This window comes from Hyperoodon ampullatus, assembly GCF_949752795.1.
Source record: "Hyperoodon ampullatus genome assembly, chromosome: 5".
NCBI classification, from domain to species: domain Eukaryota; kingdom Metazoa; phylum Chordata; class Mammalia; order Artiodactyla; family Ziphiidae; genus Hyperoodon; species Hyperoodon ampullatus.
Window position 1 is genome coordinate 146,439,516 of NC_136918.1, and position 20,029 is coordinate 146,459,544.

The 20,029-nt window shown below is 46.0% G+C and overlaps 1 protein-coding gene across 8 annotated transcripts in view; it reads left to right on the forward strand.

The window, feature by feature from the left end:
• DIP2A (disco interacting protein 2 homolog A) overlaps nucleotides 1-20,029 on the forward strand; it is a gene marked incomplete at its 3' end in the record, with an annotated part of 91,026 nt that overhangs the window by 18,551 nt on the left and 52,446 nt on the right. For 3 of the 8 annotated variants that reach the window (XM_079705428.1, XM_079705429.1, XM_079705430.1), the window contains exons 3-7: nucleotides 1,881-2,000; nucleotides 6,069-6,188; nucleotides 7,308-7,531; nucleotides 11,772-11,958; nucleotides 18,940-19,059. In XM_079705428.1, coding sequence (XP_079561554.1) covers nucleotides 1,881-2,000; nucleotides 6,069-6,188; nucleotides 7,308-7,531; nucleotides 11,772-11,958; nucleotides 18,940-19,059 — 771 coding nt within the window. Of the gene's footprint in view, nucleotides 1-1,880; nucleotides 2,001-6,068; nucleotides 6,189-7,307; nucleotides 7,536-11,771; nucleotides 11,959-18,920; nucleotides 19,060-20,029 lie in introns of all 8 variants that reach the window. The other 5 variants (XM_079705432.1, XM_079705431.1, XM_079705433.1 and 2 more) reach the window with 5 other exon arrangements.

The following is a 20,029-nucleotide window of genomic DNA, read 5'->3' on the forward strand; positions in this document are numbered from 1 at the left end:
GCCAGTACAGTTTTGAGAAGGAGCCCCAGTGAGAAAGGCCTGGCCTTCATGGTGTTCAGCCCGCTCGCGTGCACTTGATAGTCCCAAGCGGAGGGTGTGGGTGGATGGCACGGAAGGCCCAACAGTGTAAGAGAGGGGCGTCTAGAAACGATTCAGGACAATTCAAAGGAGGGAAGATTTATTTAGTAACTGGCGCTATCCCTTTGGAGGCAACAGTGGGACCCTCTTTCTCTCCACCATTAGCGAACGTAAGCTTTAGCAGGATTAAAGCTCTAAATATGTTTGTAATTATAAAATACTACAAAACTCCGGAGAATATTTGAATAACCTTTGAGTGGGGGTTACAAGATAGGAGACCTGGAAGAAAAACAGGTTATGATTGTCTCCCTAGAAATGAAAACTGCAGAGTGATTGCGACCAGCCGGCCATGGCCTGGGGGGCGAGCACAGCCCAGGCAGGGTGGTGCCTCCAGCTGACCCAAGGCTTTCTGCAGGTCACTTGTGGGGGGGGCTCCTTAGCTGGCTAGAATTAACAGAAATTCAAAGAAGAGGACATACGGATGGGCAATAAACAGTAAAGTATGTTCAACCTCACTAGCAGATACGGGAATGCAAATTAGTGAACCATTTTTCTCCTGTCAGATTGGCAAAATTCTAAACCTTATAACATCCATCGCTGACAGATGTGGGGAAATGGCACATTGTGGGAGTGCGAATTGCTGTGACCTTTCTGAGAAGTTCTCTCTTGATACCCGTTAAAAATATACCTACTCTTCTATCCAGTGATTTCCCATTGGGCTTTGTATCTTCGTTGAATAAATGAATCGATCTCAATAAATCACTGTATTTTTGAATAAAACTGTAAGGATGTCCATATGCATATATGTCACTTAGCAGCATGCCTGGTTATAGTCTGTAACACATAAGATTCTGTGTTTTCTGTTACGGACTCTAAAGAAATTTTATCCAGTCACAAGAAACAGAAAGCCAGAAGCAGTGCTGACCAGTATTGCTGTATGTCGCATATGTGTATGTGTGTATATGAGGCACTTTGAAGAGCTGAACATGGATTTCCAGGGGGTGTCGCTGACCTCTCGTGCTGCATAACTAACACCCCAAACCTGGTAGGTAGAACAACAGCAAGAGCAGCGTTTTGCCCCCAAACCTGCAGGTTGGCCAGGCTCGGAGGGCAGCTCCTCCCTGCCTGCGGAGCCAGAGCTGGTGTTCTGGGGGCTCCTCAGTCACAGGGGTGGCGTCGGGGCCGGGAGGCTTGGGCAGCCGAGCGCCATGGCCCCCGTCCCCTCTGTCCTCTCTGTGTGTTGTCACAGAGAGCTGGGGGCCAGGTGGCCTTTCATGAGCAGCGTTGGAGGTCAGGACCCACCCGGGCCCAGGTGGGGATAGGCTGCTGCTTTTTGGGCAGTGATAAGGGCTGGGGGCCCTGGAGGTGACTTTTCGGAGACGTCTTGAAACAAAGGCTAAAACACTAAATAGATTATTTTGATGAAGCCCAGCTGAAGGCTTCGCTTTGTGCTCTTCTCAGATGCCAGCAAACTAGGGCTCAGGCCACACCGGCTGCACGCTCGTGCGCCACTCCTTTCCTCGGCACGTGGCGTCTGAGGGCCTGGGTGTCGGGGCTGTGGGCGTGAGAGCCCGGGGGGCTGCGCTGGGCTGTGGGCGGTGGGACTGGAAGCGGACATTGACGTCTACGCCCTGACCTCCAAATTCAGGGTCTTCTGGCATTGGGGCCACCACAGCGTGCGTGGTCGTGCAGCGGGTGCTGTGCAGCAGCGGACGGGAAACGTGGGCTGTTTTACATGGGTTTTTCCATGATTGGAAAAGCAAATTGTTCACAGCAGGTGCTTCTGTAAAACTGTGTTTCAGGAGTAGATCCATCCCTACAAGCGGAGACTAGGGTCCCCGGGCCCTCACAAGCCACGGCCCCCGCGCCCAAACCGCAGAAGCCAAGGCCCAGCCACACCCGGGACGAGCGCTTCAGGTCAGGTAGGGACCAGAGGCCTGCAGGCCTCTGCTCGGACACCGCGTCTCCACTGAGGAAATTGTTTTCTTTCTTTCTTTTTTTTTTAACTTTTTATTTTATATTGGGGTATAGCCGATTAACAATGTTGTGATAGTTTCAGGAGCACAGCAAAGCGACTCAGCTGTACATATACATACACGTATCCATTCTCCCCCAAACTCCCCTCCCATTCGGAGATTATTTTCTCTTGAACCATAACTTACCACATCATATTTTTCAAGAAAAAAATATAACTTCCACATAATATAGTATGCTTTAATGTAGCCTGGAGTGTAAGTGTTCTCTTCTTAGGGGATGCTTATAGAAATCTCAGGAGAAAGCTAAATCTTCCTTCCCCCATTAGAATAATTTCTGTTAATGTTTGTGTCCATTTTTCTACCTAGATCTTTGGGGTTGGTATTGGTGGATTTGTGCATCAAGGACCGCTTTACTACTGTAGGTGTTTTAGTATTTTTTTCTTTCTCTAATTTTGGAGATTTCCCTCTAATTAGATTTCTGCCACTCTGTCAGTGCTTTTATAAATATTTAAATTTGTCTCTGATATTTTATTTGAATCATCAGGACATCCATTGAAAAAATTTGTGCTTTCAATTATAGATTACATACGGATAACTGTTGAACACTCTTGCCTGTTTAACATTTTCACCATTGTGTGATTGTGTATTTCCTTTATGTTTAAACTCTCTCAATAAACCTTTGTATAAAGAAAAACTTTCAAGAGAGATAAAGAAATGGCCATTTTGTTTTAAGAATACCTAAAAAGAACGTTAAGATTTTAAATGTTATGTCAACATGGGAGTGTGATGAAGTGATTGGAGAAATTTTTGATCAGATAATTTCTTACCAATTTAATATACATTTTTAAAAACTTCCTCACGCTGATAATAGTTTCTTTTCTGATTACATAAATGATACATGTAACATAGGATATTAGAAACGGCCCCATCAACATTCCACTGACACCATCTTCTTTAGCCCTGGGTACAAAAGCACACACATGTACATGCACCGTAAGTAGGGTCACCAGAGGTCTCCTTCCTGTCCCTGCCTGTCCTCATCTCCCTGCTCCCTGTCCCCCCCTCCATTTCCATGTAACTGACGTTGATGACCTGCTTTCTGCCCTTGTGAACTGTATCTGGTTCTCATTCTTTACTTTCTGAAAACAAGACCTTTATCATTAATGTGCTTTGCTCATATTTTCCCTAAGGCTTTGTCTTCTCTTTGAACTCTCTTACAGTGGCTTTTGTAGCAGAAGTTTTTAATTTTAATGAAGTCCAGCTTATCAGTTCCTTTTCATGAATAGTGCTTTTGTTCTCACATCTAAGAAATCTTTGCCAAACTCAAGGTCACAAAGATTCTTACCTGGGTTTTCTTCTAGAAGTTTTATAGTTTTAGGTTTTACCTTTAGGTCTATGATTTAGATTTTAGTTAATTTTAGTATGATTCAAGGTATGGCGCACAGCTTACTTTTTTGCATGTGGTAATCCCGTTGTCCCCGATGCCCTTGCTCCTTTGTCTAAAAGCGGTCGCACGCATGTGTGACTCTCTTTCTGGACTCTGTTCTATTCTGTTGATGTATTCGTCTGTTGTTATGGCAGAGCCAGCTCTCTTAATGATTGTAGCTTAACAATCATGGTTCACATCAGTAGTGTTATTCCTCCAAGTTTATTCCTTACTGTTGTTCCCTTGTATATACTGTGTCTTTTTTCCCTCTGGTACCTTTAAGATTTTTCTCTTTGTCACTGGTTTTGAGTGACTTGATTATGATGTGCCTTGGTGTAGTTTTGTTTCTTGTGCTTGGGGTTTGTTGAGCTTCTTGGATCTGTTGCTTTATACCCTGTAATGTTGATATTGTCTAGATTTTTAGTTGTTGGCTGTCTTATCTGTACTTAGGTTTTTGTTTGTTTCTAAGGCAGCAGTAACGTTTAAGGTGTGTGCTCAGCCAGTCACAGCCAGATCTCTTGCAGGGGCTCCTCGGTTTGTCTCTCTCCTGAGCACTGTCTTTCATGAGTGTTTTCGGTTGTATGTCTGGGAGTATTTTTATTAGACCCTCAAGTTTAAATGACACTTTGGCTGGATATAAAATTCTAGGTTCAACACTCGTTTCCTAAGCTGTGTTGCCTTCTTGCGCCCGGTGGTTACTACTGAGTAAAGTCAGTCTGTTTCCTGATCCTTCAAGATGATTTGCTCTTTCTCTCTGGAAGCTTTTAGGATTGACTGGCTGCCTTTGATATTTGTAACTTTTATTTTAATACGCCTAGGTGTGAATTTTTCATCTTTCCTGATAGTACTCTATGAGCCATTTTACTATAAGATTTCTAAATGCTTTAAAAACATTTTTGGGGGGGAAAATTTGAACACGTACGAAAGTGGACTTGGTGGTGTGATGAGCCCCAGACTCGTCCAGCCCCCACAGTTCCTGCCATGCTCAGGCTCAGTCTTGGCTTCTTCATCAACCCCCTGCTTCCTCCCTTCCCATGTGATTTTGAAGCACATCTCAGAGATCATGTTATTTCATTTAGAGGTCATAATATTCTTGGCTTCTGTATCTGAAAAGAGTGCATGTTATCTCTAAAAGATAATGCCATTGTCACAGAATAATTAACAATAATTTCTTAGTATCAAATACCCAAATGTTCCTGTGGTTTGAAAAAAAAAAAAGCAGTTTATTTGGACCCAGGATCCAAATGTGGTGCACATATCTCAGGTGCCTGATGTGTGTTTCCACCTTCGATAACTCGGTCTTGGGGCCTGGGCTGTGGTCCGGCGGCTCCATGGCTCCATGGCTCCAGCAGGTCACTTAGGGTTCTGTGTTCTCTCACCAAGAGGCACTGCAGGCCTGAGTCTCTCTCCTCCTCGGGATGCTGGCAGACCCATTTGTTCCTTAGGGTGGCAAAATGGCTGGCCTGCTTCTATGGAGGGAAACTTGTGCTCGCTCGCCACCGGGCACGGGCGAGCCTGGAAAAGCGCTCGATTCTTTCCATCTGTTTACTCCTTTTTAAAATACTGGGTTAGGTCAGCGGCACCCTCCAAAGGCAGCCAATTACTTTTGCTTCCTCTCTTCCTGCCTTTCTTTTCTTTTATCTTGTTTTTTAGCATTGTAGTTGATATTCAGTCCTAGCATTTATCCTTGGTGATGTTCCAACTGCCCCATCTTTATGAGCCTTTGGGAACGTCTCCACATCAGCTCTGGCATTTGGGTCACTGGGCCGTGTACTTGTTGGCTGTTAGGAGGCAATGCTCCAGGCTCCCCTGTGTGCTCCCTGCCCCCACCCTAGAATCCACCATGTCTCAGGGCGCTTGCGGTGAGGATGGTACTTTAAGACCACAGTCTGGGTGGTAGCGATGCTCATTGCTATCAGGCTTGTCATCATTCCTAGACATTCTTAGGGACAGAGGTAAGACATACTATTTAAAGATAAAATGCCACGTGTGTTCACGCTGATAATTTCCACTCAGATTCAGGACTGCAGGGTTTTCCCTCCCTTCTTTGGTCTCTGTTTGTGTCTCTTCTTCCTCTCACGAGTGTCTTGGTTTCCAGGGAGGGGCGAAGGAGTGAGACCGTCAGGCCCCTCTTTGCTTTCCTCTCTCACACTCGACCACAAGCGTGGCAGCGTGGCAGGGCCCCCATGACCGCCGGCAGCAAGACTGCAGGAGAGCCTGCGATCCCTGGGCAGTTCTGCCGTCCTGGGGCTTGTCTGGGGGCAGCGGCTCGACGGTCTGACCACAGGGCTTTAGCGCCACTTGGAGTGGTGTGTGCCACAGTCAGAGCACATTAGGTTCATGTTTCATTTTATTTTCAGTTTTGGGGATTTCTTCTTTTTGATTTAAATCTGAAAATATTTCCAAAGTCAAATCTACAAGCCGAGGAATATTTATGGAAATCTAGGACCAATGTGTGGGACCCACGTGTAGGCTGAGCTTGTGTTCCTTTTACACTCAGTGAAAACAAATAAAAACATGAACCATGGTTTTGTTACTTCATAAGGAATCTTGTAACACGTGTTTTTGTTGCTGTTCTTTCCGTGCAGATGTTCATACCGAGGCCGTGCAGGCAGCTTTGGCCAAATACAAAGAGAGGAAGATGCCCATGCCTTCCAAGAGGCGCTCCGTCCTCACGCACACGGCCGTGGAGGCCTGCACACCCCCAGGTACTGGGCAGGGTCACGGTGGCCTGGGAGGGGTTTCCCGTTGGGGCGGCACAGCCTCCGACTGTAGTGAAGAGTGTGTGTGTGTGTGTGTGTGTGTGTGTGTGTGTGTGTGTGTGTGTGTGTGTGTGTGCAGGCTTGCTTCCTACAGGACATCTGTGTAGATTTTAATTTTTTCACTAAGTTGCAGTTTGTGTCTTTTAGTGAAGAGAAGAACCTGGAGTACGTGCTTCATGGGATGACAGTTCCCTGAATTCAGAATTCTAAAATTATTCTCATCTCATTAGCTATTACTTGTTATGTTGTTACCAGGCCTTAAATGGGGAAGAATAAGGCTATTTGCAGGGTTATTTATTTTGTTATTGTGGTTTTGTTGTCGTGACCATTAGAAATGAAAACTTTTATGTGGAGTCTCTCTTCAGGATAGTTAGTATGTCTTAAGTTTCTTCGAAAACCCTGTCCAGGTACTTGAGAGCATGAGGCTGCTGCCTGTATGGTTATTTGAGTCATGAAACTGGTGACATGCGTGTTTGGTTTGAAGACATGGTAAAAAACCAAACACACCAGGTCTGCAAGATAAGCATAGTGTTTTGGTGATGCTTTCTCACTTAAAAAAAAAGTTTATGTTGTTGAAAACAGTCTTAGAAATGGCTGTCAAATTCTTGTTTCTACTGAATATAACCATAGATACTACCCAGTTTTAAAAGAACTTACTGGTAACTGTGAAACCCGTGATAAAATGCAGTCGTGCTGACTGGATGAAACCAGAACTCACCTCACTTTCCTTGCCCGAGGCGGTGGTCTCAGGCAGGGGCTCTTTTCAGAGCTCAGTCACGTCCGCTGAGGGGAGGCAGGTGCCCTGGGGGTGGACTCCCAGGACCCTACAGCTCGTGCTGAAGCCGTCAGTCAGGCTTGGGGCTGGCTGCGCCTCCGGATGTGGCGCCCTGAGACCAAGCCTCTGGGGGAGCCCGGCCGCGGGGCTCACAGCCGGTCAGATGCAGTCCCTCCTGGACCTGCGGGCACGGCTGTGCAGGGGCCCAGGGCACGGGCCGGCTGGGGCCAGTGGGGACTCTGCCCCGGAGGACGCCCCCCTCATGCCTGTCCTCATTATTCTGACCACAGACACATCGTCCGCCTCAGAAGACGAGGGCTCTTTACGGCGGCCCGGGCGACTGGCCTCCGCGCCGCTCCAGGGCCATGCCGGCGTCGCGCCCTGGCTCGACCAGGCCATTCAGGGCTCGCCCGCCGCCTCTGCCACATCCTCCACCTCATCTCGCCCGGGAGGGCGGCCTGCCGCCGCGCCCAGTGCCAACGCCGCACCCGCAGGCCCCGCGGCCCTCGCCCGCGTAGGTCGGTACAGCCGCAGGGGCCCCTCCAGGCAGGGGAGCCCCCGTGCCCAGCCAGACCCACCTTCTCCTTTTCCTACGGAAAATGTCCTTTCGGTAACAGAAGTGGTTCCTGATGCTTCTGTGGTTTGGCAGCCCCAGCCAGACCCTGTGGCGTGTAGGCCTCCCCCGGGGTCCCCGATGAGTGCCTGGTGTTTCTGCTCTGGAGGGGGCGGCTGGCACAGGTGGACAGTCCCTGACGATCAGGGGGCCTGCCGCCTGCACGTGGTCCCCGCCTTTGCTCCTTCCTTGTGTGTACAGCTGGAACCCTCGGTTGTCCCTGCACTGGGCATCTCGAGGCGGGGCTGGGGCTGCAGCCGCCGTCCGGCCTTTCTTCCTCCACATACCAGGGTTAGACAGCCCTCAGCCTGAAAAGAGATGTCAGTCAGAGCTCAGTCAAATGGGTACCCAGACCTTTTCCAAGTCACCCAGCCCTTTAAATTACATTAACCTTAGGGGCTTCCCTGGTGGCGCAGTGGTTAAGAATCCGCCTGCCAGTGCAGGGGACATGGGTTCGAGCCCTGGTCCGGGAAGATCCCACGTGATGCAGAGCAACTAAGCCCGTGCGCCACAACTACTGAGCCTGCGCTCTAGAGCCCGCAAGCCACAACTACTGAGCCTGCGCTCTAGAGCCCGCAAGCCACAACTACTGAGCCTGCGCTCTAGAGCCCGCAAGCCACAACTACTGAGCCTGCGCTCTAGAACCCACGAGCCACAACTGAGCCCGCGTGCCACAACTACTGAGCACACGTGCCACAACTACTGAAGCCCACACGCCTAGAGCCCGTGCTCCGCAACAAGAGAAGCCACCGCAATGAGAAGCCCGCACACTGCAGTGAAGAGTAGCCCCCGCTCAACGCAATTAGAGAAAGCCCACGCACAGCAACGAAGACCCAACGCAGCCATAAACAAACAAACAATAAATAAAATTAATCTTAGAAAGGAAAACATTGCAAGCTTTTCACCATTTAAAGTCATTTTTTTTAAAGCAAAACTAGTAACGTAGCTGGCATGCAAAGCCTACATACATTCTTGCACGAGTACCTTAAAAAAGTGTACTTCTCAGATGGTGCATCAGTATTGCTGAGGTCATCTGAACACCCTCTTCCTTCCAGGTGTGGAGGGAAGAGCTAAGTTGCGTGATTGCAGCCTGCCTGAGACCACACAGCTGGCTGTGCTGGAGCCAGGGCTGGCCCACACTTTTCTGATTCCTGTTCATTTGCTTTGCTGTTAGCTGCTGTTCTGCTAAAACCAAAATGGTGCATCAGAGGTGTGCCCATGACTGGCCAGTGTTTTGGGTGGGGTCCCAGTGGGTTAACACCCCCCAGGCAGGCCCAAGCCTCAGATGCTGAACTGCTTTAATGTAAGACCTTGGTCATTTGGCTGGACTGGGCATTGTAAGTGACCAATGTCTTCCATCTCTGGCCTCTGTGGGCCCATCAGGGATGCTCTTTGTTTGTTAATTGGCTGTGTCACTGCAGACGTCTGCACATTTCTGTGGAGCTCGTGCTGTGAGTCTTGGGTGAGAACTCATGATGCCTCGACCTGCTTCCGGCAGGTGGAGGAGCCTCCAAGACCGCCGGGGTCGGGCTGTCAGGACTGTCCTAGGGAGTTTGCTTTACAAGAAAAGGCTCCTTTGGAAACAGCCTGCCAGGATTGTTTTGGTAGCTTTCCTGGGGGTCCTAAAATGGCTGGTGGTTATAGCCCACCTGTCCTCACCGGGGTTTACAGTGGAGAGCTTGAAAGCAGCTTGAGATGGATATATTTTCCTGTTTGTCACAGCGATTTCACATTTTGGAAATACACAGGTACCTCCAGTGTGAGGAAAGCGGTAGCATTTGAATGTTCTTTTTGCTTAGTTCAGCTTCCTGAAGCTTCTGCGTTCGACGGTGAGGGGAATAGGGCAGAGTTTGCTTGCATCAGCCGTTGCCAAGCTGTCGTAAACACAGCTTCCTGGTGGGTTAGAAAGAGAAGCATATTTAGCGTAAGAAATTGACCACAGTTCAAAATGTTTAAGCAGACAGCCTTCGACTCCCCAGGGTTGTGGGGTGTTTTGAACGTAAGGTGTGTTTGAGTGGGCGTCTCCATCCCCGAAAGATCCTGGCTGTAAAGACTTACAAGGCGGGTTTGTCACCTCTGTGGGTGGCGGACTCATGATTCTGCAGGTGTGGCTGAGACCACTCTTCTCGCATCCTGCTCGCCTGGCCTCACGTACACATTGTGTGATTAGTTCTAGTAGATTCTAAACATCTGAACTCGGGCTCTACTTAATACCTTACTGTTGCTTGTAACCTTCATATGCTACCTGTTTGACCTGAATTTTTAAATCTGAAAAATACTCCATTTCCCTCTCCTTGTTATATAAACCATCCTTTGTTTTAGTTTCTGACACTAGAGAATTCTTCAGTTTGGGCTAAGGAAAGAAGTATAGAAAGAAGATGACTATAAAAAATTGGAGGCAGAAAATGTTAGGTAAAGGTAATTAAAAATATATACATTTTCAATTTGGGGTTAGGAAAATCATGTACATGAAACATTTGGACACGAATTAAATACCTATATTTAAGAGCAGTACATTTAATTACAGTAGTTCAGTTTTGTTTTGTTGTAAATTTATTTATTTATTTATTTATTTTTGGCTGCATTGGGTCTTTGTTGCTGCGTGTGGGCTTTCTCTACTTGCGGCGATCGGGGGCTACTCTTCGTTGCAGTGCACGGGCTTCTTATTGCGGTGGCTTCTCCTGTTGCAGAGCACAGGCTCTAGGCGTGCGGGCTTCAGTCGTTGTGGCTCGCAGGCTCAGTAGTTGTGGCTCGTGGGCTCTAGAGCACAGGCTCAGTAGTTGTGGCACGCGGGCTTAGTTGTTCCATGGCACGTGGGATCTTCCCGGACCAGGGCTCCAACCTGTGTCCCCTGCATTGGCAGGCGGATTCTTAACAACTGCACCACCAGTAAGTCCTAGTAGTTCATTTTTATTTTGAGTGTAGTTTGCTTATTTTTATGCAGCTATTTAAGAAACTACTTTGTAGTTGAGATTACCATTTGTACCTTTTTTCATTAATAACTGTTAAAATCACTCTTTTTTTTTTTTTTTTTTTGCTAGATTCGGAAGGGCAGGGAAATTTCTTTTTAAACTGAAAGAACTTTGTGATAGGCATACTTTAAAATGTCAATTTCATTAATATCAAGCTTTTTCAAGGGTTGTGAAAACTCTTGTCAAAAAGTTACGTTTTTCCAGGTGGTGTTTTCTGCTATTGTTAATAGTGAGTTTGTGTTTTTCTGCCACATAATTTCATCTTTCTACATATTTTTTAAAATTCTTAGATTGCATACTGCCTAGGTTATGAAATGATAGATAAATGATTGACATTAAAAATTTTAAGTATCAAAGTGCCATCTATGATGGTGGGAGCATTCCTTTGAAGACTAAAGAGATTACAGATCAGTATCGCTTCTCAAGAGTGGATGAGCGTCACACTAGGTCCAGACTTGGTACTTTCCTGGCGGAAGGCTTGGTTGTAGCAGAGATGCTATAGCAGCTCTCAGCCAACCAGTATCCGAACAGATAAAAATGCCATACAGTGAAAACGAAACCCAGAGTCGACATTCAGGCAGTGGAAGGAGTGACTTTAAACATTTTCTGTATCTGACATAGTTTGTCTTTAAATGTGACATTAATACATTCTGCCTTAAGAACCTGATTGCAGCCTCTTAATAGTGAGACTTTCGAACTGGCAGTAGGGATAGTTTTTAATCTGTGTAGGTTTATTCTGTGAAGACTGCAAAGGTTTGTGTCTACATGACAGCCAACTTGCCTTTTGGGGGGCGTGGGCATAGTTTATAAAAGCCTGTCAACTTTTCTCATAATACAATGAAAAATGTTCCAACAACAATTGATTTAAAATGTGTTTCTGCTTCATTGAGGGAGATTTCTAAGTAAAACCTCATTAAGCCATTGGGAAAGGTGAGTTCCTTGCACCGTCTCTGTGCCATAGTTGGTGGTTCTGGTCTAGTTCCCTCTGAGAACTGGATGGCCACCTGCACGCAGTGCTGTTGGGCCATGTCCGGAGTTCAGAGTTCACAGGATCCGATGTGCCTTGGTCAACCAGAAAAGCAAAATGAGTCAGAATGCCCCATGCCTTGCTTAGAGCTCAGCTAGTGAAGCTTCAGCCGAATGGGGTTTAAACAGCAACTTATGGTTAGTGCTCTTCTGAATTAACAGCACCTTTATTCTGGGTTTGTTTTTCAAAAGCAGATCTGCACTCTGCCCCTCCCGATGTCACCACGGGCCTCGCACAGCATCAGCACACCTACTGTGAGCGTCCACAGCTGGCTTCCGTGAGAGGAGTCCCTCAGGGGGACAGTGGGAGCGTCCTAGAGACGGCAGGTGGTGAGCATCCTCTCTTCCTTCTTTTGAGACAGCAGAGCACAGGTATTGGACCTCACCTTGGTGTCTTCGGTTTAGCAAACCTGAGCCAGTCGTCAGGCATCATCCTGGTGCACTTAAACTGCCCGTGTGTATATCTTGCGGAGAAATAATCAGGAATAGCTTTGGAATTGGTCAAATGGGGAAAGAGGGGAGTAGGGAGGAGAAAGCCTTCACGTTTAAATCAGACGCCCAGAGTTTGGATCTGCGGTACTGTGGGAAAATGAGAAGCTGGGGAAGTTTCCTTTCCCAGTAGGATGAGGGCAGCCCCGCATGGGACAGCAGCCCCTTCAGTCTCCCTCCTCAGCAGCCTGTGATCAGTGCAGCCATGGCCGGGCTGTCCCACGTGCAGGCCCCGAGATGTCAGCATGAGTCTCGTCTCCTCATTTGTACTATTTTCTTTTGAAACAGTTTCCAGTATCTTTTATCAGAATCACATGGAGTTTTCCTTCCAATGTGCCAGATTTGAGTTGCAGAAAAATCCAGAGTATCTCAGGAGTGTTTTATACTCCTGAGCAGTCGGTCAGATTTTGTTGAGGTCTTTCAGCTCCTTGTTCAGGTGCAAGAGGAGAAACTGAGTCAACATGAAGCAGGCTTTACATTTGTTACATAGATTTTAAAATTTTAATTTGTTACTCTTTAAATTTTCTTTTTTAAAATATTTATTTACTTATTTATTTATTGGCTGCATTGGGACTTAGTTGTGGCACACGGGATCTTTCGCTGCAGCGCGCGGTGCACGGGCTGCTCTGTAGTTGCGTCTTGCAGGCTTAGTTGGCCCGTGGCCTGTGGGATCTTAGTTCCCCAACCAGGGGTTGAACCAGCATACCCTGCATTGCAAGACGGATTCTTAACCACCATACCACCAGGGAAGTCCCTATTTAAAATATTTTAAGAACTTGGTTGAGGTATAAATGACATATTTTCTACTGCACATATTAATGTGTGTAAGAGACATGTATACCGTGAAACCCCCACTGCAGCCAGCACACCCAGCGCTCCTGGAGGCTTCCTTCCTTGTGTGCCTTTGTAACAACTCCTTGCTGCCCTTTTTGGCTTCCCTCAGGCAACCGCTGATTTACTTGCTGACACTATAGATTAGTTTGCACTTTCTAGGATTTTATATAGATAGAATCGCCCAGCATTTACTCTTTATTGTCTGGCCTCTGCCACTCTGCAAAATTCTTTCGAAATTCACCATGTTCTTGCATGTATCAACAGTTCATTCCCTTTCTTCATCCTACAGATGCACCCTAGTTTATCTTTTTACCTACTGATGGATATTTGGGGTGTTTCCAGTTTTTGTCTATTAGAGGTAAAGCTGCTGTGACTATTCCTTTACAAGTCTTTGTGTGGGTATATCCATTCATTTATTTGGGGTCAATACCTAGGAGAAGAATAGCTGGATCATATAGTAGGTTTATGTTTTAGCTTTTTAAGAAATTGCCAGACTGATTTACCAAGTGGTTGTACCATTTTACATCCCTACCATTAGTGATAAGAGTCCCAGTTCCGGGCTTCCCTGGTGGCGCAGTGGTTGAGAGTCCGCCTGCCAATGCAGGGGACACGGGTTCATGCCCCAGTCCGGGAGGATCCCACATGCCACGGAGCGGCTATGCCCGTGAGCCATGGCCGCTGAGCCTGCGAGTCCGGAGCCTGTGCTCTGCAACGGGAGAGGCCACAACAGTGAGAGGCCCGCGTACCGCAAAAAAAAAAAAAAAAAAAAAAAAAAAAAAGAGTCCCAGTTCCTCCACATCATTGCTGAGAATTGGTATTGTCGGTTTTTAAATTTTAACCGTCCTGATAGGTGTGTAAAGGTATCTCATTATAGTTTTAATTTGCATCTCCCTAATGACTGATGATGTTTAGCATCTTTTCATGTGCTTATTTGCCATCTGTATATCTTTTTAGAAGAGTCTGTTCCAATCTTTTGCTTACTTTTTAAAATGTGTTGTTTGTTTTCTTACTAAGTTTTGAGAGTTCTTTATATAATCTAGATAAAAGTTCTTTATCAGGTTTACAAATTGTACTTTCTCCCAGTCTATGGCTTGTGTTTTCATTCTCTTAATAGTGCCTTTCAGAGAGCAGAAGTTTTTAGTTTTGATGAAGTCCAGTTTACCATTTTTTTCTTTCATGGATCCTATTTTTGTGTCATATCTGAGATATGTTTTCCTAACCCGAGGTCATAAAGGTTTTCTCCTATAATTTTATAGTTTTATGTTTTATGTTTAGGTATATGATTCATTTTGAGTTAAGTTTAATATCAGTGCAAGGTATGAACCTAAGTTCACTTTGCTGTATATGGGTGTCCAGTTGTTCTAGGATCATGTAATACAAAGACCCTTCTTTCCCTATCCAGTTTCTTTGGCATCTTTAGTGAAGATCAGTGGACCACATATGAGAGAAGCCTATTTCTGGGCTCTGTATGCTGTTCCACTGCTTTGTCTGTCCTTATACCGGTACCACACTGTCATGATCATATATGTATATGTGTGTGTGTGTGTGGGGTTATATAGTAGATCTTGAAATTGTGTACTGTAGTTTGTCTTCAACTCTCCTTTTCATTTAAAAAATTGCCTTAGCTATTCCAGCTCCTTTGTATCTTAATATATAGTTTAAAATCAGTTTGTTAACTTCTACCAGAATTCCTGCTGGGTTTTGACCGGTACTTCACTGACTCGCTAGATCAATTCGGAGAGAATTGGCATCTTAACAATACCGTATGTTTCAATTGATAAATATGGTATATCTCTCCATTTACTTAGCTCTTTAAAAAAATTTTTCAGCACTGTTTTGTAGCTTTCAGTGTACAGGTATTGCACATATTTTGTTAAAATTATCTCAGAATAGGGACTTCCCTGGTGGCGCAGCGGTTAAGACTCTGTGCTCCCAATGCAGGGAGCCCGGGTTCGATCCATGCCACAACTAAAGGAGCCCGCGAGCCTCAACAAAGGAGCTTTCCTGCCGCAACTAAGGAGCCCACCTGCCACAACCAAGACCGGGTGCAACCAAATAAATATTTTAAAAATGTGTACATTAAAAAAAAATTATCTCAAAATACGTTATATTTTTTGATGTTATTATTGTACAAATGATATTTAAATTTTTTTCCAGTTGTTTATTGCTCATCTATAGAAACATAGTCGGTTCTTGTATATTGACCTTACCTTAATTCTAGTAGTCTTTTTGGTAGATTCTGTAAGATTCCCACATGTATGATCATATTGTCTATGAATACCATTCTACTTTTCTTTCCAAGTTGTTTGCCTGTAGGAACATTCAGTTTCCTGGCTTTATTGCAGTGTCTAGGACTTCTAGTAATGTCAGTTAGAAATGTCAAGAGTGGACACAACTTGCCTCGTTTCCCATTTTAGGGGAAAGATCCGCTTTTCAATTTTTAATTGTGGTGTTAGCCATGGGTTTTTCATAGATGCTCTTCATCAGGTTGGGGACATTCCTTTTTTTCCCCTAGCTTTCTGAAAATTTTTATCATGATTTTTGTTAAATGATTTTTAAAATGTGTTAAACTCATCATATGGTTTTTCTTTCATAGTTTGTTAATATAGTACATTTCATCGACTGATTTTTGAAGATTAAGCCGAAGATATGTTCTCAAGATAAACCCCACTTGGTTATGGTGCATTACCTCTCTTACATATTGTGGATTTGATTTACTAGTATTGTGTTAAGGATTTGTGTCTATGTTTGAGATAAATACTGGTCTGGGATTTTTGTCTGGTTTTGGTATCAAGGTAATACTCATCTCAAATGAATTGAGCAGTGTTCCTTCCTCTTCTGTTCTCACGTCAGTTTTGTGTCTTTGGAGGAGTTTGTCCGTCTCGCCTCCGCTCCGCAGGTTCCCTTGTCGTGGGTTGGTGTGGGACCTGCGATGCTGTCCTGCCCGGTCCTGACACCAGCAGTTAGGGTCTCCTCACTCTTCATCTTAATCGTTCTAGCTAGAGAGTTCACTGGATTTTGTTTATCTTTCAAAGAACCAGTTTTAGTGTAATTGTTTTTCTCTATTGTTTATCTTTCTTTCTATTGCATTTATTTCTACTCATATGTATTACTTCTTTCCTTCTCCTTACTTTGGCTTTCCTTTGCTCTTCTTTTTCCAGTTTCTTTTTTTTAAAATCCAGAATGTGTTTATCGGGATGTTTTTCCGTTCGTCTTGATTCAGGGTGCTTTCAGTTGCTGCCACGCCTGCCCCTCCCACATCGTCTGCTGCTTTTGTGATGGCAGAGATGGTGCCACGGCCCCAAATATTTACTCTCTTGCCCTTTAAGAAAAAGTTTGCCAACTCGTAGTACAGGAAAATAAGCAGAAAATACAGACAATTCACAAAAAGAAATGTAAAAATAGTTCTTACACATGATGTTCATTCAGCCTTTTTCGCAATTAGAGAAATACACATTGTTGGTGGGAATGCAAAGCAGGTCAGCCTCTCTGGAAGAGCAGTTGGTAAGATCTGTGTCTGTACTTCCATTTGGACCCAGCAGTGCCAGTGTAGGAGTTTACCCTGAATGCACACCTCTAAAAATAAGGAAACACATGCACACGAGGTCGTTCATCGCAGCACTGTCTATACCTCCAAAATATTGGGAAGTACCTGCTATCCAAGCCTCTCAAATTGGTTGAATAAACCTGGTACATTCACACCGTGGCGGACCGTGCAGCTGCCAGGAGTAGCAAGAAGACCTTTATGACCTGGAATGAGGTGCTTTTCCAGGAGACATTAAGTGAAAAGACGAAGAGTAAAGGAACGTTTGTAGTACACCGCCTTCTGTGTGAGAAATAGGAAAATAAAGCAAGCATAAATCTACTATCTCTGTAGAAGGAAATGCAGGAAGGATAAGGCAGAAAGCAGTGGGCTGGTTCAGCCCGCAGGTGCATGGGGTGGGGTGGGCAGAAGGACTTTAGGACGGAGTGACATTTCTTTGAGTTTATCTTTTTATATAGTTGTGATTTTTAGAAGTTCATTCTACACCTTCGAAACATAAACTTAATGGATGGAAGGAAGGGAAAAACCCTAAAACTGAAAGGAATTGTAAATAAACAAACCTGATTGTATTTCCAAGAACTACGTAGCCACCCTTAAGAGGGTGAGAGGAGAGAGCTGACAGAGGTCAGTGATGGACACAGCACCCTCGGTCCTGGACAAGGCTGTGTAGGAAGCACAGCAAACCAATTTTGAACTCTTGTTCGTAGCTTTGTTTCTGTAGTGGTTTGGGTGCAACAGTTGGAACGGATTCTGTATGTGTGATAGCACTGAGCGAAGGTGTTGGTGTTGGGAGCCGGGGTTCTCGCTGCAGGAGAAAGGCACCCAGACGTGGAGCACAGCACTGGGGGCCCTGGCGTGGACTCGGGGCTCTAGGATAGAGACCTGTGTCTGTTACGCGGCCCGTGTGCACATGTGTATTGTATGTGTAGGGGGGTGTGCATATCCATGGATACATACGTGTGCATGTGCACAGCATACTTTCTCAGCTCCATGTGCTAGAAGAAGAAAGACACAGAGCGGTAGCTGTGAGCACACCGAGGCGCCAGGTCTTGGCCTTCAGTACCTCTCCCTCTCGGGAGAACCAAGAAGGGAGGAAGGAAGTCAGGCATCTGCTGTAAATGTCAGTGGACTGCTCAAGCTGGAAAATAATTCGGCAGCCGTTGCAGTAAACTTTGCCTCAGGTGAATGACCAGTGGCTGTTTAGTGGAGGGAGAGAGCTGGATGAAGATCAGGACACTCGTGAGGTCTCACACTCTTATTAGTGGCACAAGCTAAAACTAGTACCAATAGTGGAGCGCTGGACGGCACGTTGCCCGGGTGACAGAAACCTGCGTCTCCCCGAGGGTAGGTGGGTGTCCTGTGGGTCTGGACGTGATGCTCAGGTACTGCTTCAGCCGGGAATGCAGCATCTGACTGGAGTCCTGAGAAAGCCTCAAGCAAATGCAGGATGAGGTTTGTGCTACTTAACGATGGAAAGAAGTGGACTCTTTCAAAGCGCTGGTGTTGTAAAGGACGAGGGAGGCTGCTGAGCAGGCCAGTGAGTGCAGCGCTCAATGGCCGGCCCAGCCCTGGAGGAGGGAGGCGCCGGCGGCCTCGTGGTGCACGGGGGTGGCTGCGGCTCCAGGCCTTGCCCTCGCCTCCTCTGCCAGCGCGCCTGCTTGTGTTCCCACGTGCCTTTTCCTCCGAGCGCTTGTCACCGAGGCTGGTGTTCCACCAGCACGTGTATGTATTTCTGCTGGTTTTTGTGCAGCAGACGGTGACCTGTTTGAGGGCAGACTCTTATTTGTCTTGGCTGACTTTACATCTCCCAGAACGTCGATTCCTTAATAATTATGGGGGACACCAGAGAGCTTTTAGCTTGTGCAGGTTATATCTCTGTACATTTACCATATTAGAAATTAAAACTTAAGATTTTTAAAAATATTTATATATATATATAAAACTCATTTAAAAATTACAATAATAAGCTCATTATCTCTTAACATAAGTAGCACATATTTATGAAAACAGTTCTAATACAACGAGATGCCATGAGAAGGGCAGGCTTGTCTGCTGCGGTTGCTGGTCTCTCGTAGCTGGCGAGAGAGCAGCGTCTGGGTGGCTTCCATCTGCTGGGCGTCCCACACTGTGTGGCCTCTGGAAACCTCCACTGTGCGCGTGTGAGAGAGGAGAGGGAAGGAGCAAATGGCGTCTCTAACGTGACCCCTGAAAGGGTCTCGGGCACCCCCAGGGGTCCCTGGGCCACTCTGAAAACCGCTAGCTTAGAACAAGTTCTGGTTCCTGGAAGGCATTCAGTAAACATTTGTCAGATGAACTAATAAATTCCAAAATGGCCATTTGAGGGGGCCAGCGCTTGGTTGGATTTACAAGTTCCGACGCGCTCACACGGGTGGTCTCTGGACCCGGGTTCCGCATCCAGCCTCAGCGCTCTCTTCCCGTGGCAGGTGTCCCCGTGAGCAGCAGAGTGTCCTCCAAGATCCAGCAGCTTCTTAACACCCTGAAGAAACCAAAGCGCCCTCCACTGAAGGAGTTCTTCGTGGATGATTTGGAGGAGGTGTTGGAAGGTGAGTGTCCCGACTCCGGCACACTAGTTTGTGCAGACAGGGCAGCCATTACATCTGAGGACACAGGCAGACGTCCTTCATATGTGGGTCAGCCCCAGACTCTGTGGTCATCGTGTGTGATGGGGACCTCAGTGTCACACACGACCTCGGGCTCTGTGTCAACAGCTCGTAGTTAAGAGACAGCGTCTCTCCATGCCTCTGCTCCAGCGGTTAGTACTTTGTTAGAATACATCTAAAATTTCATTTTACTTCCACGATTTAAATTTTTATTTAAACTTTAAGTCTGAAATACTTGTCTTCCCGTGGTTTTATGTATTTATGTATTTATTTTCCCCTTGGTTTTAAAGTATGATATCTTTAGCAAAGTTTGGGCTCTTCAGGATTTTAGCCTCTCATTTATGAATGATATATATATTCAGAGAAAAAGAATATAGACTTATTTTTTTTAATTACCAAGAAACAGAAAGGAGTATAAATCTGTAGAAAAGTAAGAGAAAGTGAAGCCCTGTACAAGATAGCAGCGTGTGACGTGTGGCTGGGGCCTCGGGGCACCCGGCCGTCCCCTGCCCCCGGCCTTGCACCTCTGCTGTGCGGTAGTCCCACAGACCAGCTCTGGTGTCTCCTCCTACTTGGGGATTAGACATGGCTGTTAGGGCACGTCTGTGTAATCAAATCACGCCTTTCAAATTCAGAGTTCAATGCTATGAATGCTTTTTAGGAAGTCTTTTGTACATTTGGGCAAATCTTGATGACATATCCACTGGAAACATAATAGATTTTACTTTATTTTTTTCTTTCAACGTGGTTTGAGCGCCTAAACTGAAGTGGTGATTCTACTCTCATCCTTTATAAGTGGGGACACCTGCTTCTCAGGTGCCTTCTGGGTGAAAGCCTGGGGGTCGTTGTAATCCTGGGGTTATAGTAGCCAGGATTCATCTAGATCCATGACTAGCTCTCTTTCCATCCTTGC